The 21,689-nt window shown below is 37.4% G+C and overlaps 1 protein-coding gene across 2 annotated transcripts in view; it reads right to left on the bottom strand.

Moving 5' to 3' along the window:
- Nucleotides 1-1,768: 1,768 nt before the first annotated feature.
- The window catches only part of IFT56 (intraflagellar transport 56), a 41,162-nt gene continuing 21,241 nt past the window's right edge, over nt 1,769-21,689 (bottom strand). For both annotated transcript variants that reach the window (XM_088141945.1, XM_088141944.1), the window contains exons 13-18: nt 19,844-19,932; nt 15,648-15,731; nt 12,660-12,729; nt 6,952-7,058; nt 5,782-5,915; nt 1,769-2,527 (exon numbers count right to left, since the gene is read on the bottom strand). In XM_088141945.1, the coding sequence (XP_087998071.1) occupies nt 2,416-2,527; nt 5,782-5,915; nt 6,952-7,058; nt 12,660-12,729; nt 15,648-15,731; nt 19,844-19,932 (596 nt within the window). In that variant the 3' untranslated portion in view covers nt 1,769-2,415. The remainder of the gene's footprint in view (nt 2,528-5,781; nt 5,916-6,951; nt 7,059-12,659; nt 12,730-15,647; nt 15,732-19,843; nt 19,933-21,689) is intronic.

The raw sequence follows: 21,689 nt of genomic DNA, 5'->3' as shown, positions 1-21,689 counted from the left end.
CTGCCACCACCATGCTTCACTGTTGGGATGGTACTAGGCAGGTGATGAGCGGTGCCTGGTTTCCTCCAGACGTAATATTTAGAATTGAGGCCAAACAGTTCAATCTTGGTTTCATCAGACCAGAGAATCTTGTTCTTCACAGTCTGAGAGTCCTTCAGGTGCTTTTTTGCAAGCAGGCTTTCATGTGTTTTGCACTGAGGCTTCCATCTAGCCACTCTGCCATAAAACCAAGATTGGTGGAGGGCTGCAGTGATGGTTGTCCTTCTGGAACTTTGTCTATCTCCACACAGGATCTCTGGAGCTCAGTCAGAGTGACCATTGGGTTCTTGGTCACCTCTCTTACTATGGTTCTTCTCCCCCAATTGCTCAGTTTGGCCAGGCAACCAGCTCTTGGAAGAGTCCTGGTTGTGCCAAACTTCTTCCATTTGAGAATTATGGAGGCCACTGGGCTCTTGGGAACCTTCAGTGCAGTAGAAATTTTTTCATAGCCTTCCCCAGATCTGTGCCTTACAATAATCCTGTCTCTGAGCTCTGCAGGCAGTTCCTTTGACCTCATGGCTTTTGCTCTGATACAGTATACACTGTCAGCTGTGAGGCCTTCTATAGAGAGGTGTGCACCTTTCCAAATCATGTCCAATCAATTCAATTTACCACAGGTGGACTTCAATCAAGGTGTAGAAACAGCTCAGCAACCATCAAGAGAAATGGGAGGCACCTGAGCTAAATTTCAAGTGTTGTTGCAAAGGGTCTGAATACTTATGCCAATGTGATATTTCAGTTTTTCCTTTTTAATAATTTACAGACATTTCTAAAATTCTGTTTTCACTTTGTCATTATGGGGTACTGAGTATAGATTGAGGAAAAATGAATTTGAATAATTGTACTATCAGGCTGCAACATAACAAAATTGAAAAAAGTGAAGGGGGTCTGAATACTTTCCGAATGCACTGTATATCTAGTTCTTTTTTCCTTTTGATAACTAATGTCAGAGACAAAGTTGTAAAGCATAAAGGTTATTGGTTTAACTATGTAGAACCTATCCAATTATACAAAGTATAAAATACATGTAATAGATTTATTTTTGCAATATATATGCGGCTTAATTCCAAAATGGTTCTGAGCAGTTTAATGCAAAAATAAAAGGGATTTTAAAAAATAACTAAACCCCTAACCTAGCCATATGGCATATGCAAAGAGGGAAACAGAATACACATGTGATTTTATAAGCTAATTTATTTTGGGATTTTACTCCAGAATTAAATCAAAAGCCATTGTGGTGTAGTGGCTCAGGTGCTAGATTAGGAGTGGAGAGACTAGGTTCTAGTCCTCATTTAGGCATAGAAGCCAGCTGACTGACTTTGAGCCAGTTATTCCCTAATAGCCTTAATTCAGCATCAGGCTCTGCACCAAGCTGGCTGAAAAACAAAAACTCTTCCTGCATCATGCACTGATAGCTTCACTGTGAGAAGTAGTGCAGTACAAGTGGCCCTTGCAAATAAGCAAGACAAACACTACAGTAGAACAAAAACTCCAGAATTAAATCCAGGAGAGACTGATTTTTTTTTTCTTTTGTAACGAACATACATCAGCTTGTATTACTTATATACAACATGTACAAGTAGATACTACATATTCAGTCATGGATTTCAATGTTCTTTTGTATTTTAGAGTTTTTTCTTAGGCATTACATATACTCTGAAACCAACTCCTTACTTTCTCAATGAACTCAAAAACACCTTTCACCACAGAATGACAACCAACTAAAACAGAAGCTTGCGGTCATAATTTAATCAGAAAGAAAAATGTAGAAACAGATGAAATGAACAGTAATATTTGATGCAAATAAAAGTGGATTGTTCTCTATTTATTTATTTACAGTATTTCTACTTCCTATGTGCATTAGATCATACCAATGAAAATCATCTAATCAGGTCTTCGTTTTCTTCTTATGTTCCATTTTAAGTGTTTAGCTTCAGATACTTTATGATGAACGTTTTTTTAAAATAAAATCTGAAATCTAATTCTAGAGTTCTTTTTCTATGCTGCTTCAAAACAGGAACTGGGGAAATCTGTATTTTGACCAGTTCTTGAACTGTCTCAAAAAATGTACTGATTGTCGCACAATTAAAACATCTTGAAGATTAAAGTTAGTATGAACAAATGAAAATCAGTAATTGTAGCATAAAGTAAAATAGAATTTGGAAGATGTATAATGAAGTCACAATGAGATTCTCCTCACAATATATGACATTTGCATACTTTTCATGAAAAGATTGTTTTTCATTTAAATATATGTAAAAATAAACAGATTTGAATATCTTGCATTTTTATATCCTCTGCTATGCTAGAAAATGACACAGTATCCCAGCTAGGCACAATATAGATGGCAGACTTCCATTCTCTTGATCGCAATGTTTAAACAGGGACTCTGTTCTCCTTGGCCCACTTCTTTATTATACGGACAATGTACTCTACCTGGGGGTTACCCGTACTTCTCAGGAGATGCAGTACCTCCCTTAGAGTATCCCTGAAAGCCAAAAATAAAGATTTTTAAAAGAGAAAGAATAGATCAGACAATATTGTCAAGTATGTTATATGAAAAGCTTTGAAATGTTTTGCTTCAGTCCTATGGCTAGAAACTTCTCTCTGACCTCACATGATGGATAAAAGAAAGCTGCATATAGGAATGAGAGAAAGTAAAGTGATGTATCAGATTTGATAGGAAATAGCCCAAAATTCAGCCCCATAAATTACTGTAGTACTTATTCAGTAGGAATAAGTGGCTATCCATGATGCTAACTTAGTTTCTCCTATCTTTACCCTATGTTGGCCTTAGATGTAAGATTTCTTCCCCTCAGTTCTGAGTTTTAAAATTGAGGAAAGTTGCTCCATAAGAATATTGTGATTAACATTGCAATAATAAAGTGGAATTTAATGAGGTAGTTACTTTTTGGTGAGCATCCTGCGGCACAGATTAAAGGATGAAAGGTACCCCCTTAGAGCAACTTCTCATGCTAGCTGACTTGGAGCCAGGTTGATATAGGGAATAACCCTACCTCCAGCCACTTTGGAGCATGACATAGGCAAATGGAGGAACTGCTGATTAGAAATTCTACCAGTTTGCATATTGGTTACAGTCGAGACTGGGAAGTTGAAAAAAATCCTGGAAGAAGGCAATAGCAAACCATTTCTAGCGTTGCAAAGGAAAAAACATGGGTGTATGAATGCAGTCATCAAGAGATAAATTTGCCTAGACAGAAACGTTTACTGATAAAGTTTGGGGCTGATCCAGGTCTACCATTTGGGGATGGTCCAGGATTCTTTGTTATTTGTAGACACCAATTTATTTGATATCTCACCTTTTGTACAGGAGCTCAAGGGAGCATACACAGTGCTTATTGTCACTAATAGTAGTTGGGCATATCTTTCAATAGGTTCAGGTAGTTTATCCACTATGATCTTATCTGACAATTATATAGTTGGTCCTCAATACAATTCATGAGATATTTGGCACAAAGTATGTCTAGAAATTTTGCAAAGGGAGCACCTTTGTTTTCTGAGAAAATTTGCTTCTGGTGATCAGAGAAACATTTAAGGTTCAAGAAAGTCTAATATCAGGCAGTATATACTGATTAACAGTGAGGACAGCCTAGGTTTGGTTTTGCTTCAGTGGTACCAACATTTTAAAAATGTATGTTAGTCCTGCTGATTATCTACTGATGCTTCTAGTTAAAAAATGTAAGAGTAGCTTGTACATGGGAGAAGACCTTCTCTATGACTATTCCCAGAAATTCTGTGACACGAGAAGCTTCTTTTACCTCTTCTGATGACTTTTACTGTTATGCAAACACCTTTTTTCAATCAAGGACTTGGTCTGTTGACCAGCCAACTTTAATTCCTCAAGCTTGTTCATTTTTATCTGTTATCTCATCTGTTCATGTTTATTGATTTTATCTCTGTAATATCAATAATTTTGAACGCTGCATACAAATGTGTCAAATAAAAGCAACTTGATAAAAATGTATTTACCAATTTGTTTTCAGATAACATTTATATTTTTGCTGGCCCTATAACCTGTCTGTTGAGGTAATTTTTGGGACCTTCCCCCACAACTCTTCTCTCAACACTTTGGAGATGTTTTGAGGAAGGTATGAAGTTGCTGGATTATAAAGAAATTGATAAAACTGCCCCTTCTTCTCTTGGCTAACAAAGATATTAATAGGGAAATTAGTTTGGGCTGTTAAATTCAGCTTCCTTATTCTGAGCTATTAGATATATGAAAACTATCAGCAACTGAAAAACAAACTAGGAATACAGTAGCCTTCATGTCTTGTTTATGGCATTCCAGAAACATCTACCTAGTCACTATTAGGGATAGGGTGCTAATATATATGGACTTTATGTTTCATATCACACAGTCTAATACACATAGTAATTTTGTAGAATACAGACACCAGCCAATTGTTTGTAAAATTACGGTGCTTGTTTCTAGGCTTAAAATTCAGATATACCCATTAAATAGCATTAATTTCATCCTCCTTTCTGTATCATTAGGATTACTGAGCTTACAATCTTATCCACTTTTTTTTTTTAGTATAAGCAGCACTGAGCATAGTAGACCATTCCTGAAGAAAATAGGATTGCATCATGAAATAATATACAAAGCACTTTATAAACAGAACAATCCTGATTACTGAATTGTAAATGTCACAATAAGCAACAGGGACTACTTCCAAATAAGTAGTTTAGAGCAACAGAATACTTTTTAAAAAGCAAATAACTTATTAAATATCAATGTTATAGTTGCTGGACTCATCAGTCCCACCAACATTGTTAGCTATCAAGAATAATGGTAGTTACAATCCCATAGTATCTAGAAGAGTTTCAACCCTTCTGTAGGAACATATTCCACAGAGAAAGAAATATATTCCACAGAGAAAGGGAAGATATGATGTTGATGAATGGGCCCTAGTCACTTTCAGATTTGATTACCACTTTACAAAGGGCAACTCTTTAAATTGTAATTGCCATGTTATCACCTATGAGCCAGTAGATCAACTGATCTCCACTCAATTTTACATGTTGTCTAATGCCAAGCAAAATCAGGTGCTGTTTTTAAAGCACATCAGCTCCAGACTGTTCCATAAGAATCTGCTCTATTTCTGGTATTTTCTATAAAGCACTCCCATTTTACTATCAGAAGTTTAGCTAGTGAGCTTGAAATGTTGGTCTTTGCAGTTTTGGCACTACTACACGTTAATTCTTCGTTATTTTTTAGAAGAATGCTACAAACTGTGTTTCAGCAGATATTTTTAAGTTCTGTACATGTCCCTTTACATGGAACAGCAATAAAAAAATATACATATGAAATACATACAAAATATAATACAAAAATATTAATTATAAAATATGTAAAATAAATAGTGATTGTATGTAGCACATTTATGTACCTTTACAATAAAATGTGATAAGATACAGAATAATCTCTGTGAAGCCTCCTCTATTGTCTTCATTGATACTATATTCTAATCGAACTTGAGCATTTTAACAAACAAGTCAAACAAGTAATAATTTACTGTTATCAGTAACTCTTCCTTTTAAGAGTACTTTAATATAGGTAAGGCTTCCATTCATGATCCACACTTTACCAGAATCTAAACTTAAAGGCCTTCTTCTGACCCTTAAGTTTCTAATTGTGTCAGTGAGCATAATAAGTCAACAATAATATTAAGCAGCCTGGATATTATTCCAAAGTAGTAGAAAGAAATTCAATGTACATACTTAGGTTCTCTGCCAGCTACTATCATCTGGAAGATACCAACACAGGCACCTCTTTTGCCTTCCCAATATTCAGGGTTAGGATCCAGTCTTTCAAGGACATCAAAAGCTTTAGCAGAATAATAAAACTGGCCCATCTATGCAGGAGATAAATTTACATGCTTAAGGCAGCAATACTGCATAAAACAAAGTTTAAATATGTAGCAACTTAAAAAGAACATGACATTGAATTGTACCTGTTCATGATTTGAAGGCCAGATAAAATTTTCTGACTTTGTTTTCAAGTTAAAGAAACAAATACAATTCAATGTCATAAACACATTATGTATTTTTAGTGTGAGGGTTTTTAACATGCTTAAATCATGGGGGGGGGGAGGGGGTATGCCCCTAACCATGATAGTTGCACAAACAATTTTAAAGATGGAGGATTTTTTTCAAAAACAACATTTTTAAAACCATCTTCAATTAAGTTACTTTTTATCTTTTATCTTGAAGCATTTAAAACTTTTCAATTCTAGCAAAGCTTCCTATTGAATAAGAGATGATTTCCAACAAACACAAGTATGTTTTTAAAATGTTATGGTCACAATTATATTTACTATTAAAACAGAAAGGCCAAAACTCAGGAACAGCATAAATGAATGAACTCTCTGGCTTAATATAAAGCAGATTTTCTTCTAAAATGGACATTAAAAATAAAGGAGCTGAGCATCTATGAGAAAAAACATAAACCTGTATTTTTGTGAATTATCTGCATCTATATATTAGAAAAATACCATAAGCATAGGGAAAATTTCACATCAGTTCCTTACTCAGTGAAAGGCAGAAATAACTGATCATCTTTCTTAAGATGTCTCAATATGATCATAGGAAAAGTAGTCAGCATGGTTTATTTCTTGGGACAGCTTCATGCATCATAAAAAAACAAACCAACAAACCAACAAACCACTTTATAGTCTATCATGAACTAGGCCTATATCATGTGGTTGTAAGAAGGTGGGATTTACGCTTGAGTAAATAGTCCATATTCTATATAACAAAACAACAGAAAAGGGTGGAACTCAATCTGTCAAAAAATTACAAGACTTGAGAAGGACGGTGTAAGAGTTCTAATTCTGTATAGAAACAGGGTTGATCTTAGATAGTGACGGAAAATGGGTAAAGATGACATACTTTGTAGCAGTCGTTTGCAATTAGCTGAAGAAGGCTAAAGGACTCTCCTGAAGTTTCCATCTTTAGGTAGAGTTCCCAGGCTAATCTTGGCTTCTTGTTCATAATATCTGCAATCAACAGAAAGTGAGAACTAGTAGAGGCATGTTGCTATACAATGTATAGAACTGGCTAAGCATACTAATCAGCAGTATTGTTCTTTATTTTAGCTGTTCAAATAAGCTGAGAAGTAACATAGCCGCACCTATTATGTCAACTGGAAAATAAAAAAAAAGTTAAAAAAATATATGACAATGTACAAGTTTTATATGACAATGTACGTGAACTCTAGATTATCATGGGTGTTTTCAGTCTGAGCAAACTGAGCATTTGAACATATCATACATGTGAGTTTTTACATGAAAATACAGTCAGTTGCCTTCCTGATTTACTATCAGTTCCTCCTTTCTGATCTACAAATACAGTATATCATACCTATGTTGGCATTGAACCCACTTAATATGTACACTTATTCTGAATATCATTGGTGGAAGTTTCAGTCATCCGAACCTAAATATTAAAGGGGCATGTAAAGAGACACCAATGTATAATGATAAAATACTTTAATTATGTATGGCAAGCTCAGCATAAAGCAGCTGTGTAACATCATATGCATGCAGTTTTCAGTATCCTCTAACGGTCCTGCTTATAGAGGTCTTTTAGGTGTTAGTATAGAGCAAAATGTAATAATATTTTATTTAGTTATTGGAAAGCTTAATAACTAGGGTACTGATAGCTATTTGCATAATAATACATAGGAAGATTGTTATAAAGTTACCTTATCTAGAGACTACAGCCACTGATGCCAATTTATAAAAATAGTTCTAAAACTAATTAACATGTACAAGCTAACAACACTGCACTTTTACAACAGCTTACACAAACTCAACATTTATTCTTATATGCTGACTGGCTGGAAAGAACACCAAGTTTTTCTCACAGCTCTAGCTTGCTAGCAACCTCACAGTGATGAAATCAAGATGCTAAAAAGGTGACAAAACATTATTTCACCATCCTTATTGTGTTTGCTAAGTCACTCAGTATTCCTATTTAAGGTGACTCATTCCCTGCTGGGGAGGGATATCCCACAGGAACATCTTTTGGGCTGTTGTGAGTTGTGAGGAATATTCATGCTATTTGGCAGATAAAGTCACTTGGATTCTCTTGGAGTTGGATAGGTCCAGAGGAGCTGTCTGAGGGAGCATGTTGTAGGGTTAGCTGGAATGAGCTTGTGGCTATGATTCATGAGGAAGTGGACAGGATCCTCCAGACTATGACTGCAGCCATCACTTTGTTAGATCTGGGGCGCTCCTAGTTGATAAAGGTCACCAGGGAGGTGACTTATGGTTGAGTCCATACAATGGTATCTACTTCTTTGAGGGAAAGGGTTGTTCCCCTGGCCTTGAGGAAGAGTGGTGTGCCCCCTCCTCAAGAAACTGTTGCTGGACCCAACAATCCTGGACAATTTGTGTCTAGTCTCCACTCTTCCCCTATAAGGTTGTTGAGAAGATGGTTGGGCTTCAGCTCCAGGGGATCTTGGAAGAGACAGATGATCTAGGACCATTTCAGTCAGGTTTTGGACCAAATTACAATAGGGAGACAGCACTGGTCATGCTCATCAATGACTTGTGGTGGAGCTGGGATGGGGATAATGTGTCCATCCTTGGGCTCCTTGATATCTCAGCAACTGCAAGGTTTGGGAGTGGTTCTCCTTTCTTTGTGGCCAGTCTCAATCAGTGTCAGCAAGGAGAGACCAAGTACATGGACCTTTACTTGTGGGGTAGCACAGGGCTCAATGCTCTCACCACTCTTGTTTAACATATACATAAAACTGCTAGGTGAAGTCATCTGTCAGTTTGGGCTCAAGTATCATCAATATGCTATGCATTTCAATCCTGTACCAAGCAAATGATACCATCAAAGTTCTGTCCTATTGTCAGAATGGGGAAGAACAGACTCAGGGTCAATCTTGACAAGACTGAATGGTTGCGAATATTTGCCCCCTCACCCTGGGTCGGGGGATCTTCTCTCTTTGGTCTTGGATGGAGTTGCACTTCCTCATTCAAAACTAGTGTGCAATTTGGGGCTTATTTTGGACTCACAGCTCCTGCACAAAGAGCAGGTGGCAGTTGTGGCCAAGAGAGCCTTTGCACAGGCACATCTAGTGTGCCAGTTGGGCCGTTTCCTGGACTGGGAGGCCTTCAGACAGTCTCACATCTTAGTCACCTGCCCTCTAGAATGATATTCCCTCAGAGTGAAATGGCTCCCACCTTGATGACATTCAGGAAGTATTGAAGACCTGGCTATTCTCCCAGGCTTTGGGGTGGGTTGATGGTTAAACTCCTCTTGAATGGATTTGTTGTTTTTCAGAATGCCTATGGTTTCTATGCTTATTTCACTTTTAAATTTTTTTTAAATTGTAAGCCACTAGTGTTGGGTCAGGTGGCCATTAAATTTGTATAAGTCAATAACTTCTGGAAAGGGCAGTTTTGTTTAGATATTCTGGCAAATACAATACATGAATTACAATATCTTTTATATGCCCTTCATTTTTATATGATAGGTGGAATATTTCAAAATTTATCTATTTATATCATTATTCAATTTATATAGCTGATTTCTATCTCACACATGTGACTCTAGGCAGCTTGCAATAAAATAGATAAAATATGTAATATAAAAAATAAAAACACATAGCAGCCAAGCTTCACAAGACAACCATCAACAAAGCCCAAAGGGTTCTGCGAAAGGTCAGCAGGATCAGGGCTAACCTACTCTCAGAGGGAATGATATTTCAAAGGGTGGGCACTACAGCAGAAAAGAATCTCCTTCTGAGCCCCACCAGACAACTCTCCTTAGCCAACGGCACCTGGAGCATGCCTCTCCTCTGGACTGAATAGGATGGGTAGAAATAATTGGGACAAGACAGTCCCATAAGTGTTTATTTCATTTATTTATATATTTATTAAATTTGTATGCCGGCCATCTCCCCCAATGGGTGACTCTGGGCAGCTCACAAGTAAAACAAAACCCCCAAACAATTAAAAAAATAAATACACATTAATTAATTAAAATTGAAAGTAGTCCATTCCCAAGCCATGAAGGGCTTTAAAGGTGACTATTAGCACCTTGAACTGCACCTGGGAGCACACTGGGAGTCAATTCAGCTCGCAGAGCAGTGATGTCACATGCACTGAATAACTAATATCATTAACTGCCTGCACTGCTGCATTTTACATCAACTGAACCTTCTGAATACTCTCAAGGACAGTCCCATGTAGAGCACATTGCAATAGTCTAGTCTGGAAGCCATGAGGTCATGAGTGACTGTGACCAGGACCCCCCCCGGTCCAGGAACAGGTGCCACTGATACACAACTTGTGCAAAGACCCTCCTAGCCATAGCTGCCACCTGCTCCTCAAAGCAGGAGGTGCAAATTCAGGAAAACCCCCAGATTGCACACTGGTTCTGTCTAGGGCAGTGCCACTCCATCTAGAACCAAAGATGGAAGGTCCCTGGAACCAGAGGGTCCAAAATCCCAGAGCCACTCAGTCTTGAGTTGAGCCAAAGCCTGTTGTGCCCCATCCAGACCCCCACAACTTCCAGGCACCAAGACAGAACCTCCAAGACATTACTTAGATGACCTGGGGTGGAGATATAGAGCTGAGTATCATCAGTATACTGACGATATCTGACATCCACCCAACTGTTGGATGACTTCACCCAGCTGCTTCATGTAGATGTTAAATAGAAGGGGAGAAAGTACTGAGTCCTGTGGCACCCAACAAAGGAGGGGCTGCTGGCTGGACCTCTCCCCATCAATACCAACTGGAACCAACTCCAGAGGAAGCAGGAGAACCAGTACAACACTGTGCCACCACCCCTAACTCCCAGAGCTGGCCCAGAAGGATATTATCACTGATGGTATCAAAAGCTGCTGAGAGGTCAAGGAGCGCAAGAATGGATGCCCTACCCCCTTCCTGCTTCTGCCAGAGGTCATCCAAAAGTGTAATCAATACCATTTCAGTCCCATACCCAGACATGAACCCTGACCAAAAGGAGTCTAGATACTCTGCTTCCTGCAGTGTCCTCTGAAGCTGCAGTGTGACCTTCTCTGTAACCTTCCATTTTTAGACTGGGTGAAAATTGTTCAAGACAGTAGAGTCTAGTGATGACCTCTTGAGGAGCGGGCAAACCACTACCTCCTTAAGAAATGGCAGAACCACCCCTTTCCTCAAAGAGGAATTAACCACCACCAGAATCCAACCACATGTCCTTCCTGGGTGGTCTTGACCAACCAGGAGGAACATGGATCTAACACAGAGGTGGCCAAGCTAACAATTCCAACGACCCTGTCCACCTCCTTAGGCCCCACAGGATTGAACTCTCCCCAGATAACTGAGCCAGACCCAGGCCCGATAACCTCAATAGGACCTGCATTAAGGCTGGAGTCCAACTCAGAGTGGAACCAATCAACTTTAACCATCAGATGCCTAGCACATTCTTCACAGCAACCTTGAGTAGATGCCTAAATTAATTTCCTTTGATTCTCTTAACAGGAAGGGTAACATACAAATAACTTTCTTTTGTCAAAACTATAGTTGTTATTTCAGAAAAATATAAAAGATTTTGCATGCAGACTATGGGTGGTGGAAGAGCTTTATTAATGAATAAAAAGCCATATAATATCAGTTAACTTGGATTCTTAGTGAAACTTTTATGAATGTCTGCCTGAATCTAAGGAAATTGGAAGCAAGCGCTTTACTCTACTTTCTATAGTTTATGAACACCTCCACATGACCATGAATCATCTAAATCATGTATCTTCCCATTGAAAGTGGCTTACATCTTCTTGCATTCCTTACCTGATTGTTCAAAAGCATTTTGTCGACCAAACTTTCTTGCAGACTTTCTAGATTGTCATGATGGGCTGTTATTTCCTGTCCTTTTTACAGAGCCTAACAGATGAATCAGTCTAGTATCCCACCCTTGCAGGCAGTATTTTGAACCTCACAGTTAATTAAATCAACCCTTGCTCATTAAATTCAGGCAAGAATACAATTAACAAGAAACATGCTGGCTAAATTCAATGTTGTATCATGTATTTACTTGATAATATTTATAATCTGTTCCAGTCCAAAAGAACTCTGGTTGCTAACAACAAAACACACAATTAACCAAAATAATATACAGTCCACATAATGACAAAAAGAATATCCTGGTCTTTGGACAAGGTAGTTGGGATGGATTTGGGATGCATTGATAGGTAATGAAGTCTTCAAACTGCTGTTCACAGATGTTATTAAAGCAGTGAGTCTTAAGACCAGATAATTAAATGTTTTGAAATTTTAAGTGCAATATAGTTGTTTCAACAGTATTTATCCTCAGAGGGAGAAAATTTTTTAAAAAAACTTTACTGCTTCTTGTTTTACTAACATTTTCTATAGATTATCTCAAAGCACTTGCCTATCTCCAAAGCAGAAATTCCAAGTACCTCTAACTTTCTTAAAAGCTTGGAAAATTACTTCTTACAAGACATTTGTAAGAAAAAAATACCAGCTCTAGCTTAAAAAGTAATTACATTTACATAATACTTAAATCCATTTAAAATAAATTTAAGGAAAGAGATTACCAGGTCAATACATGTTCTATAACAGAGCAAAGTGACTCACAGCAGCGAGCTAGCCAACTGAGGTAAACAAAATCATTCTTTATTTTCTCACTTTGAATCAAGAGGAACACCTGAGGGGAAACAGAAAGAAAACTAAGCTTCTGTTCACATTAAATGTAGCTCTGCAATACCTGCCTTCAATCAAATCAGTGTTTGCCAAATTGAAGATTCAGCAGCTATAAAAGTTTAAGACATGAAAATACAGTATATAGGGAAATTTACTTATAACAAGGATAATTCATTCAATAATAATGATTATTTATTCAACAAGCTGCCTTATCAAAAGACCCCAGGAGCTCTGGAGCACTGAAATACTAAAGCAGAGGTGTAAAAAAGGGGACTGTGGCCCTGATATAGCTCAGCATTATGCCTTTTGTTGCCATTTCTCTTTTGAATGGGGATAGTTAGATTGACAGATAGATAGCATTTTAGGAGGTCTGGGGGCAAAACATACCTCAGTCTTGTCCATTTTACCCTTAAAAGCCCTGGGAATGATTATAGAATGTTTTTATGAAACACTAGCTTAATATACAGATTGTTATTTAAAAAAAAACCACCACCACCACCAAACACTTAATCTTTAATCCTTACTTTGGCAAAGGACCACTGATGTTGAAGGAATTTTTCATTTTTCAAGCTTTATGGCACATATCTTTTTACCTAAAAATAGTGAACCTTTCTCCATACAGCATTTCCCTTGCCATTTTATTCAGAATATTTTGGAGTTTTCATCCAGGCATATATATATTTAAGGAATGATGGACAAATAGGTCATCTCTTATACTGTATGTTTCCATAAACAAACAAACAAAACTCTGAAGACAAAGCATTCTTCTGCAGTTATTAATTCACGCAGGGAGTTAAATTTGAGGAGAGAAATGGCAAACCATAGCATACTTTTTCTTCAGCAGCAGACAATTTACTTCCATTTCTCAATATATTACATGGATAAAATATCAGATTCTGCTATTACATTGCAATAAATATTTATGTGTTATGCTGCCAGTAATTATGGGAGATTTTGATTAGATTATACTGTATTAGCAATTAATTGATCTTCCATGTTCTCTTTTTGTTCTATAGATTTTTTTCTGGCTCCCCACACCTTGGAAGTGTGACCCCAAGACAATACTTTAAAGTTCAGTGCAGCTCTCAGACTTACAAGATTTGTGTTTTGCTGCTGTAGAATGATGTTACCTTCTGAGTAGTATTTGCAAAAGTTTTAGGCAGGTGTGAAAAAATGCTGTAAAGTAAGAATGCTTTCAAAAATATACACTGTAGTTGTTTATGTTTATCAATTTACAAAATGCAAAGTGAGCATACAGAAGAAAAATCTAAATCAAATCGATATTTGGTGTGACTATCCTTTGGCTTCAAACCAGCATCAATTCTTACACTTGCACACTTTGTACACTTGCACAAAGTCAGGGATCTTGTAGGATTAGAGTCAGGTGTATGATTAACCAATTATACCAAGCAGGTGCTAATGATCATCAATTTCATATGTAGGTTGAAACACAGTCATTAATTGAAACAGAAACAGCTGTGTAGGCGGCTTAAAACTGAGTGAGGAACAGCCAAACTCTGCTACTAAGGTGAGGCTGTAGAAGACAGTTTCATGTTACAGGTCATACACCACGGCAAGATTGAGCACAGCAACAAGACACAAGGTAGTTCTATTGCATCAATAAGGTCTCTCCCAGGCAAAAATTTTGAAGCAGACTGGGATTTCAAGATGTGCTGTTCAAGCTCTTTTGAAGAAGCACAAAGAAACGGGCAACGCCGAGGACCATAGACACAGTGGTTGGCCAAGGAAACTTAATGCAGATGAAAGACACATCATGCTTGCTTCCCTTCAACATTGGAAGATGTCCAGCAGTGCCATCAGCACAGAACTGGTGGAAACGAGTGGGACCCAGGTACACCCATCTTCTATCTGGAGAAGTCTGGCCAGAAGTGGTCTTCATGGAAGAATTGTGGCCAAAAAGCCATACCTCTGACGTGGAAACAAGGCTAAGCAACTCAACTATGCATGAAAACATAGGAACTGGGGTGCAGAAAAATGGCAGCAGGTGCTCTGGACTGGTGAGTCAAAATTTGAAATACTTGGCTGTAGCAGGAGGCAGTTTGTTTGCTGAAGGGCTGGAATGGTACACTAAGGAGTGTCCTCAAGCAACAGTGAAGCATGGTGGAGGTTCCTTGCAAGTTTGGGGCTGCATTTCTGCAAATGGACTTGGAGATTTGGTCAGGATCAATTGTGTCCTAAATGCTGAGAAATACAGGCAGATACTTATCCATCATGCTGTACCATCAGGGAGGCATGTGATTTGCCAAATTGATTCTGCAGCACAACAATGACCCCAAACATACAGCCAATGTCATTAAGAACTCTCTTCAGCATAAAGAACAAGGAGTCCTGGAAGTGATGATTTGGCCCCCACAGAGCCCTGATCTCAACATCATCAAGTCTGTCTGGGATTGCATGAAGAGACAGAAAGATCTGAGGCAGCCTACATCCACAGGAGATCTGTGGTTCTCCAAGATGTTTGGAACAACCTACCTGCCGAGTTCCTTCAAAAACTCTGTGCAAGTGTACCTAGAAGAATTGATGCTGTTTTGAAGGCAAAGGGTGGTCACACCAAATATTGATTTGATTTGGATTTCTCTTCTGTTTGCTCACTTTGCATTTTGCAAATTGATAAACATAAACAATTACAATATATTTTTGAAAGTATTCTTACTTTACAGCATTTTTTCACGCCTAAAACTTTTGCACAGTACTGTATATGCACAGGATTATGCATATATTGTATACTCAAAGGCCATTGCTTCTTATTCACAGCAGCCTCCAAAATTCTTGGAGAAAGGAAGCTCAAATCCTCAAAGTTTCAGAAAGTTCAGATATAGAAAGTAAGGTACAGATACAGAAGGTAAGCAGCAAATATTTTTAACCTGTAATCTGTGGTTTTTTCAAGAAGCAGATACATACCTCCTCAGCCTCACTAGTATTGCCAGTAGCAGCTTTGGCTTGTGCATAGTTAAAGTTAAAAGTGTCATCATTGTAGAAATAACTCTGGAAAGTAAAGCATGCATAACAAATAAACAGCTTAATAGTTTATGACATTTAACAGCTACAGTAGTATTAATTTTCAGCTATCATTTATAACTGAAAATTCCACAGTATTTGCACATTCCATGGCATTACTAGAACAGATTTGATGGATGTTCCAAGTCAGAAATTGAACTTCTTTTTGCATTTTTCCTGAGCATATTAAATCTTGCTATGATGCAGTTTCCTCTTTGTTCATCTCTTCAAAACATTCATGCTTAATTCCATATTTTTAGTTCAGTGAATACCAAGGGCCTCCATTTTTATATAGTTATGTTACCCTTGAAAATACAGCATCATAGTGACTGTTCATAAAAATAGTTTGATTCAAACCCTCAACAACCCCTAGAAACACAATCCTGATTAATGTGAAATCATTCTTTCATTTAATTCACAAACAGTATAAAATTTATGAATCCACAATTTTTATTTAATGCCATACAAAGAGAGGGGAGGAACATTTATTTATTTATACACCACCACACTCCCAAAGAACTCCTGGCATGTGCGGCATAAAACACTGAATAACAATCCCACAATAGTATATTAAATTACCCAGAATTATACTAATATAGGTGTCTCCTAACAATGACATCTAATCATTAAAAGGTCTCCTACAGCTCAGTTTTCATCACTTTTCTACATACTGGGAGACATGGTGCAATACAGATTTTCACATGGAGTCTATTCCAGAAGGTGGGGTCTGCCACAGAGAAGCACTGACCTCTGGCCTTTCCCCTAATGTGAAACCCTCAACATCCCCATGTGGACTGGCAACTGGAGGGTAAGTTCTATTTGAAGCAATGTGTCCTGCAGACCAAGTCAGAAAGGGCTTTATAGCCCTTTTTGCACACTGATTTAAACTAATGCTTCCTCATTTTGTTATACCAAATTTCTAGTTTAGATGTCATAGTAAACCAGTTTAACAAACTATGAAATGTTTTATCAAGCTGCTCTAAGGAAGGATGGAGAGCAAGGTAGATTCCATGGTTTGAAAGATGTCTGAATGGACAATATAATTTATTAATTATATTTCCAACTTTCAGAATACAAATCCTAATGAAGGATGATGATAAGCAACATTAGCCACCATGAAAAAAACACAGTAAATATGTTTAAAATATTAATTTCAGGGATCATTCCCACAGAGGCTACTAGTGGCAATGGTCTGTGTGGGCCAAAGGAAGCTAATTTCACCTGCCTTCCTCAAGTTTCAGGGTTTCATTTCATTTCAGGGTTCATTCTCAAAGAACAACTGGTAGCACTAGCTCAGGGTGGGTGAGAAGAAGAAAAAAACAGTTGGGACAAACTTTGTCTTGGTTTTAACCTGCCTTTCTCCCTCTCTGTTATCTTCTGAAGGACATACGAATGTAGCCATTGGGTCCTATTTGCTGAGCTCATTTGTCTTGCCCTGTGCCTCAGGATAACACTGTGCTTTGTCCTAAGTGTTGTTAATTCTGCTGATTTGTATATTTGTTGTGTAGCATGTTCAATAATAAAGAATTATCCTAAAATATTTCAAAACCTATACAAGAAAAGGCGAGTGTTACAATATAAATACATGCATCATCCATTCTGTCTTTGCCTAATACAAAGAAGAGCCAAAAGTTGGCATATAGTACTCAAATGTGATTGCCTGAAAACTGGAATTTCTGCTCAGCCTCTCCTCATACTACTAAGGACTGCCTATATATTTTCAAGTTCTTTCATAATTATAAAACAAAATGCCTGCTTTAACAAACGTTAACTTCTCTGCTACTACTTGTATGATCACTGAATCATGGCATGCATCTCGCCCTGATCACACTGTAACATATAAGATATTTCTTTAGATTTTCCATGGATGAACTGATTACTGATATGACCTCATTTATTAAATAGATAAATGGTGACTAAGAATTTCAGAAATTATAAAATATAACCATCACTGTGTAAGTGAAAGTGGATCACATCATAATAGCACTTTGTCCACATTCATGCCAAGTTGCAGCCTAGGAAGAAAAATACCATTCTCCTTGAGGTGTGGGAAAGTTTGCTCCTTTATGCTGAAATCTTTGGCTGCGTGGGAGGTAGAAAGCATTACCTAGACACACTGGTTTGGAATACAGAAAATGGGAAAGGTGCCAAATGACATTAAGCGTAAGTCAGAATGGAATGTTTAAGTACTACATTAATTATATTATCAAATCATGAATCATCCTGTGTACACTAACATAAATCTTCACAAATGCCTCACCCTCTGTGTACTGTTTTGATCAGCTCTGTAACCTACATACTTTGTTAAGTAGTTTTTGTATGCTTTCAACTTCTAGTTTGGCTTAGATGTCATATTTTTCATTCCTTTCACAATTACCCAAAATATTCTGTATGAAAAATAGAAATAGCATCAGTATAGACTAAATATAGCTCAAGTGAGTATTCTGAAGAAAAGTACGTATGATTATATAAGCACACTGCCACATATAAAAGATCTTCAGTACCAGAGAAAATCAGTTTCCCATGAAACTGTATACTGTACAGTGAGTCTATGTCTTATTTACAAGAAACTCTTCATTGTTAATTGTAACAATATTCTATTAGCTGAGCTACAAAATCTCTCAGTACTAGTCCTGAAGCTTCAGTAGTAGCCTCTGAAGCAGAGCACAATTATGACCACCCCAAAACTTTGGCTTTGGGTCCCAAAACATCCCACAGTATTGTAGTTTTTAATGTGACAGATGGAGAAAATTATAAATACTTGGAAAGCAATCATAATTATTTTCAATTAAGTTTAGCTTTTGTCTTGCCCTGCAATTTCCTGGAATACAGCTGCTAACATATCACTCAAGGCCAAGCGTGGCTCTTGGTCCAGAAAAGAGAGCACACACCTGCCTTTCAAAATTGCAAGAGCAGTAGCTTTCATCAATGCCTCTTACTTTGTCAATTTTATATCATCATCATCATCATCACCATCACCATCTCATTCATTTGTTTACTACCCTGGGAAATACCCATATAAAGATATTTGCCTCTCTGTCCTTTTCTCTTAAGATTCTTAAATTAATCTTTAATTAATTTAGAAATCTCCATTTCTAAATTAATTAAATGCATTAAATACTGAATAGCTAGCCAAATTTTCAAATTGATACATGTAGTAATACAGGACAATATGATTAAAAGCGAATTACAATGAAATATCTAATTCTGCAATAACATATATATCATGGTCATAATATATGCTTTTTTTAAAAAAACGTATTTACATAAAAAGCAAAGAAAATATGCAACTTCCAAAATAAAATGCTCTACATTATAACTGGTATTTTCTGTATAAACATGTTGATAAAAGAGACTGAGATGCTGAACTCTTATTTGGTATGACAGAAGCATCCAATAAATTAATTTCCTGTATTACCCAGGAAATGGTCATGCTTAGTTGCTTCCTTAGCTTCTGAATAAACTGACGGTTTGCAATTCATGAAGGAAAAATTAAGAGCTAGTTTCAGTAGTTAGCCCTACAGTAGCAAAAGAATATGATTCCTACAAGATAAGAGAGAGAAGAGATATTGCAACAACTAAGAACTTATTTTCAGCCATTTGAAAAAAGCTAAATTCTTATTTTCTAGTTAACCACTGTCAAAGCAAAGAGGATATACACATTTGTGTAACTAGAGGCTTGAAATCTACAAGGCACTACCACCTGGTGGCTAAAAGTAATGATACACCAAATATTGTAAATTAAAGATTTAGATTTATTTTGTCTAGTATCCACAATAGAGATTGGTTTGATGTAGAGACAACCAATTATTATAGAAACCTCCATGAAATCTATACTGACATCAACACAGTCCAACATAGATTCTAGCAAGACAGAAATCAATGCAACAATTAATCAATTTTATGTTGGCATCACAGCATCATTTTCACTGAAAATGTCACAGATTAAAAGCCAGATGCCCTGGATCTGGATTTTCTATGATACTTGACAAAATACCTTGTTTTCTTCTCTAGTGTTATGTTTGTGCATATCCACCCTCTGAGATACTAATAAAGAGACATACATGAATGTACACAAGGTAACTGTAACATTTACTAACCTTCACTGAGTTGAGATATATTAAGACATCATCAAACTGTCTGAGCAGAAAGAAGCAAGAAGCCATACATTGTCTCCCAGGGATAGTATCTGAAGAACAGAAGTGCAAATGTGTTGAGGGTAGCAAGAATGTTGTGGAGTATACCTACTTTCATTTGTTTCTGCATCAGCTCAGAACTACTGCCTGGATACCAGAAAGCAACATGATGTGTATTATTTACTTTGGTGATAGACAGCAAAAATAATTCAATATAGATGGCATTGATCAAGTCATTGTAGTAAGATACTAGAGAAAACAAACAAAAAAATAAATAAAATGCTCCTTCAGGTTAAAATCTTGAGAATCTGGCTTCACGCATTAGTTAGCAGTTACCGTGTGAATTTCAAGTTTTAACTAATAAGCTCTTAATTTAATAATCTGCTTTCAGATAGGCAAAAAGTCCTGTATCACTTTAATGATTACCACATTTGTCATAATATTAGATTTTATATACTAGATTTCACAGTGAATGGGGAAGGCACGTGCAAACTCATTGTATTGCTGTAGAAGAAAGTGAATGGCTTGGAGGCATGCCTGGCTACACTGAGACTCATCAGGGAAAGCAAGGAGTTTCTGGATACAGTAAAGAAAGCAGGAGCCCTGGAGGAAGAGATCTGGCAGGATGTAACTCAAAGGACCTAAAGAACCAGTTGCTGAAATTATTCGGTCAATTTCATGTCCTGTCCTTGGAGGGTATCTAGCAGACTTCTGGAGAATGGTTTTCACCCAGCATTCCAAAGACACAAAGGGCAGAAGCTCAGGCTCCCACAGAGGTGAGGAATCCAATGGCTATTCCGAAGAAGTGCAATATGGTAGTGATAGGTGACTCATTGCTGAGAGGAACAGAGGTGGCAATCTGCAAACCAGACAAGGTATAAAAGGAAGTGTGTTGTCTCCCAGGTGCAAAGATCCAGGATGTGATGGAGAGGCTGACTTGACTAATCAAATCTATTGATCATTATTCCCTTCTGCTGTTTCATGTTGGGATGAGTGATGCTACCAGAAAGTGTCAGGAAAGCTATGAAGCAACTATGATACAAGGTGACTGCTAGAAGCCAGCATGGTTTTGTTAAAAACATGTTATTCTAAACAAGTAACTAGAATAGTTGACCATGGGAATCCTAGGGATGTAATGTACTTAGACTTCAGTAAGTCATTCAATAAAGTTAACAATAGCCTCCTTCTTCATAAAATATACCAGCAGGAGATGGATGGTTCCACTATTAGATGGATTTGCAGCTGAACAACTGTCCTCAATGTGTGGTCCTTAATGGCTCTATGTTTACATGGAGGGAGGTATGCAGTAGGATACCTCAAGTGTTCTTCAACATTTTCATAAATGGCTTAAATGAGGGGATAAAAAGAATGCACATCAAGTTTGCAGACAACACAAAACTGGGGAGTGGGGTGGGAGGAGACAATCTGCTAACACCTCAAAAAAGATTCAAAATTCAAAAGGGTCTTGATAGGACTGGACATCAGGCCCTATCCAATTAAATTCAGTTCAATAGCAAAAAATGTAGGGTTCTGCACTTAAGTAGCAAACACCAGATTCACAGATAAGATAGGCAGTATCTGGCTTGGCAATAATACTTGAAGGATCTAAGCATCCTGGTAGACCATAGATTAAGCATGAGCCAGTCTGCTGCAGCTACTAAAACAGTCAATACAACCTTAGTCTGAATCAAGAGAGTATACTGTCAAGACCACAGGAAGTGATAGTTCCATTCTACACTGCACTGATTAGAGGTCATTGGGAATACTGTGTCCATTTCTAGTTACTGCAATCAAAGAAGGATGCTACGGA

Source organism: Python bivittatus, unplaced genomic scaffold, assembly GCF_059951505.1.
Source record: "Python bivittatus isolate LINGU-HERP-01145 unplaced genomic scaffold, Pbiv_v1 ctg000330_np1212, whole genome shotgun sequence".
In the NCBI taxonomy this organism is placed as follows: Eukaryota; Metazoa; Chordata; class Lepidosauria; order Squamata; family Pythonidae; genus Python; species Python bivittatus.
This window is presented reverse-complemented; position numbering and strand designations above follow the sequence as displayed.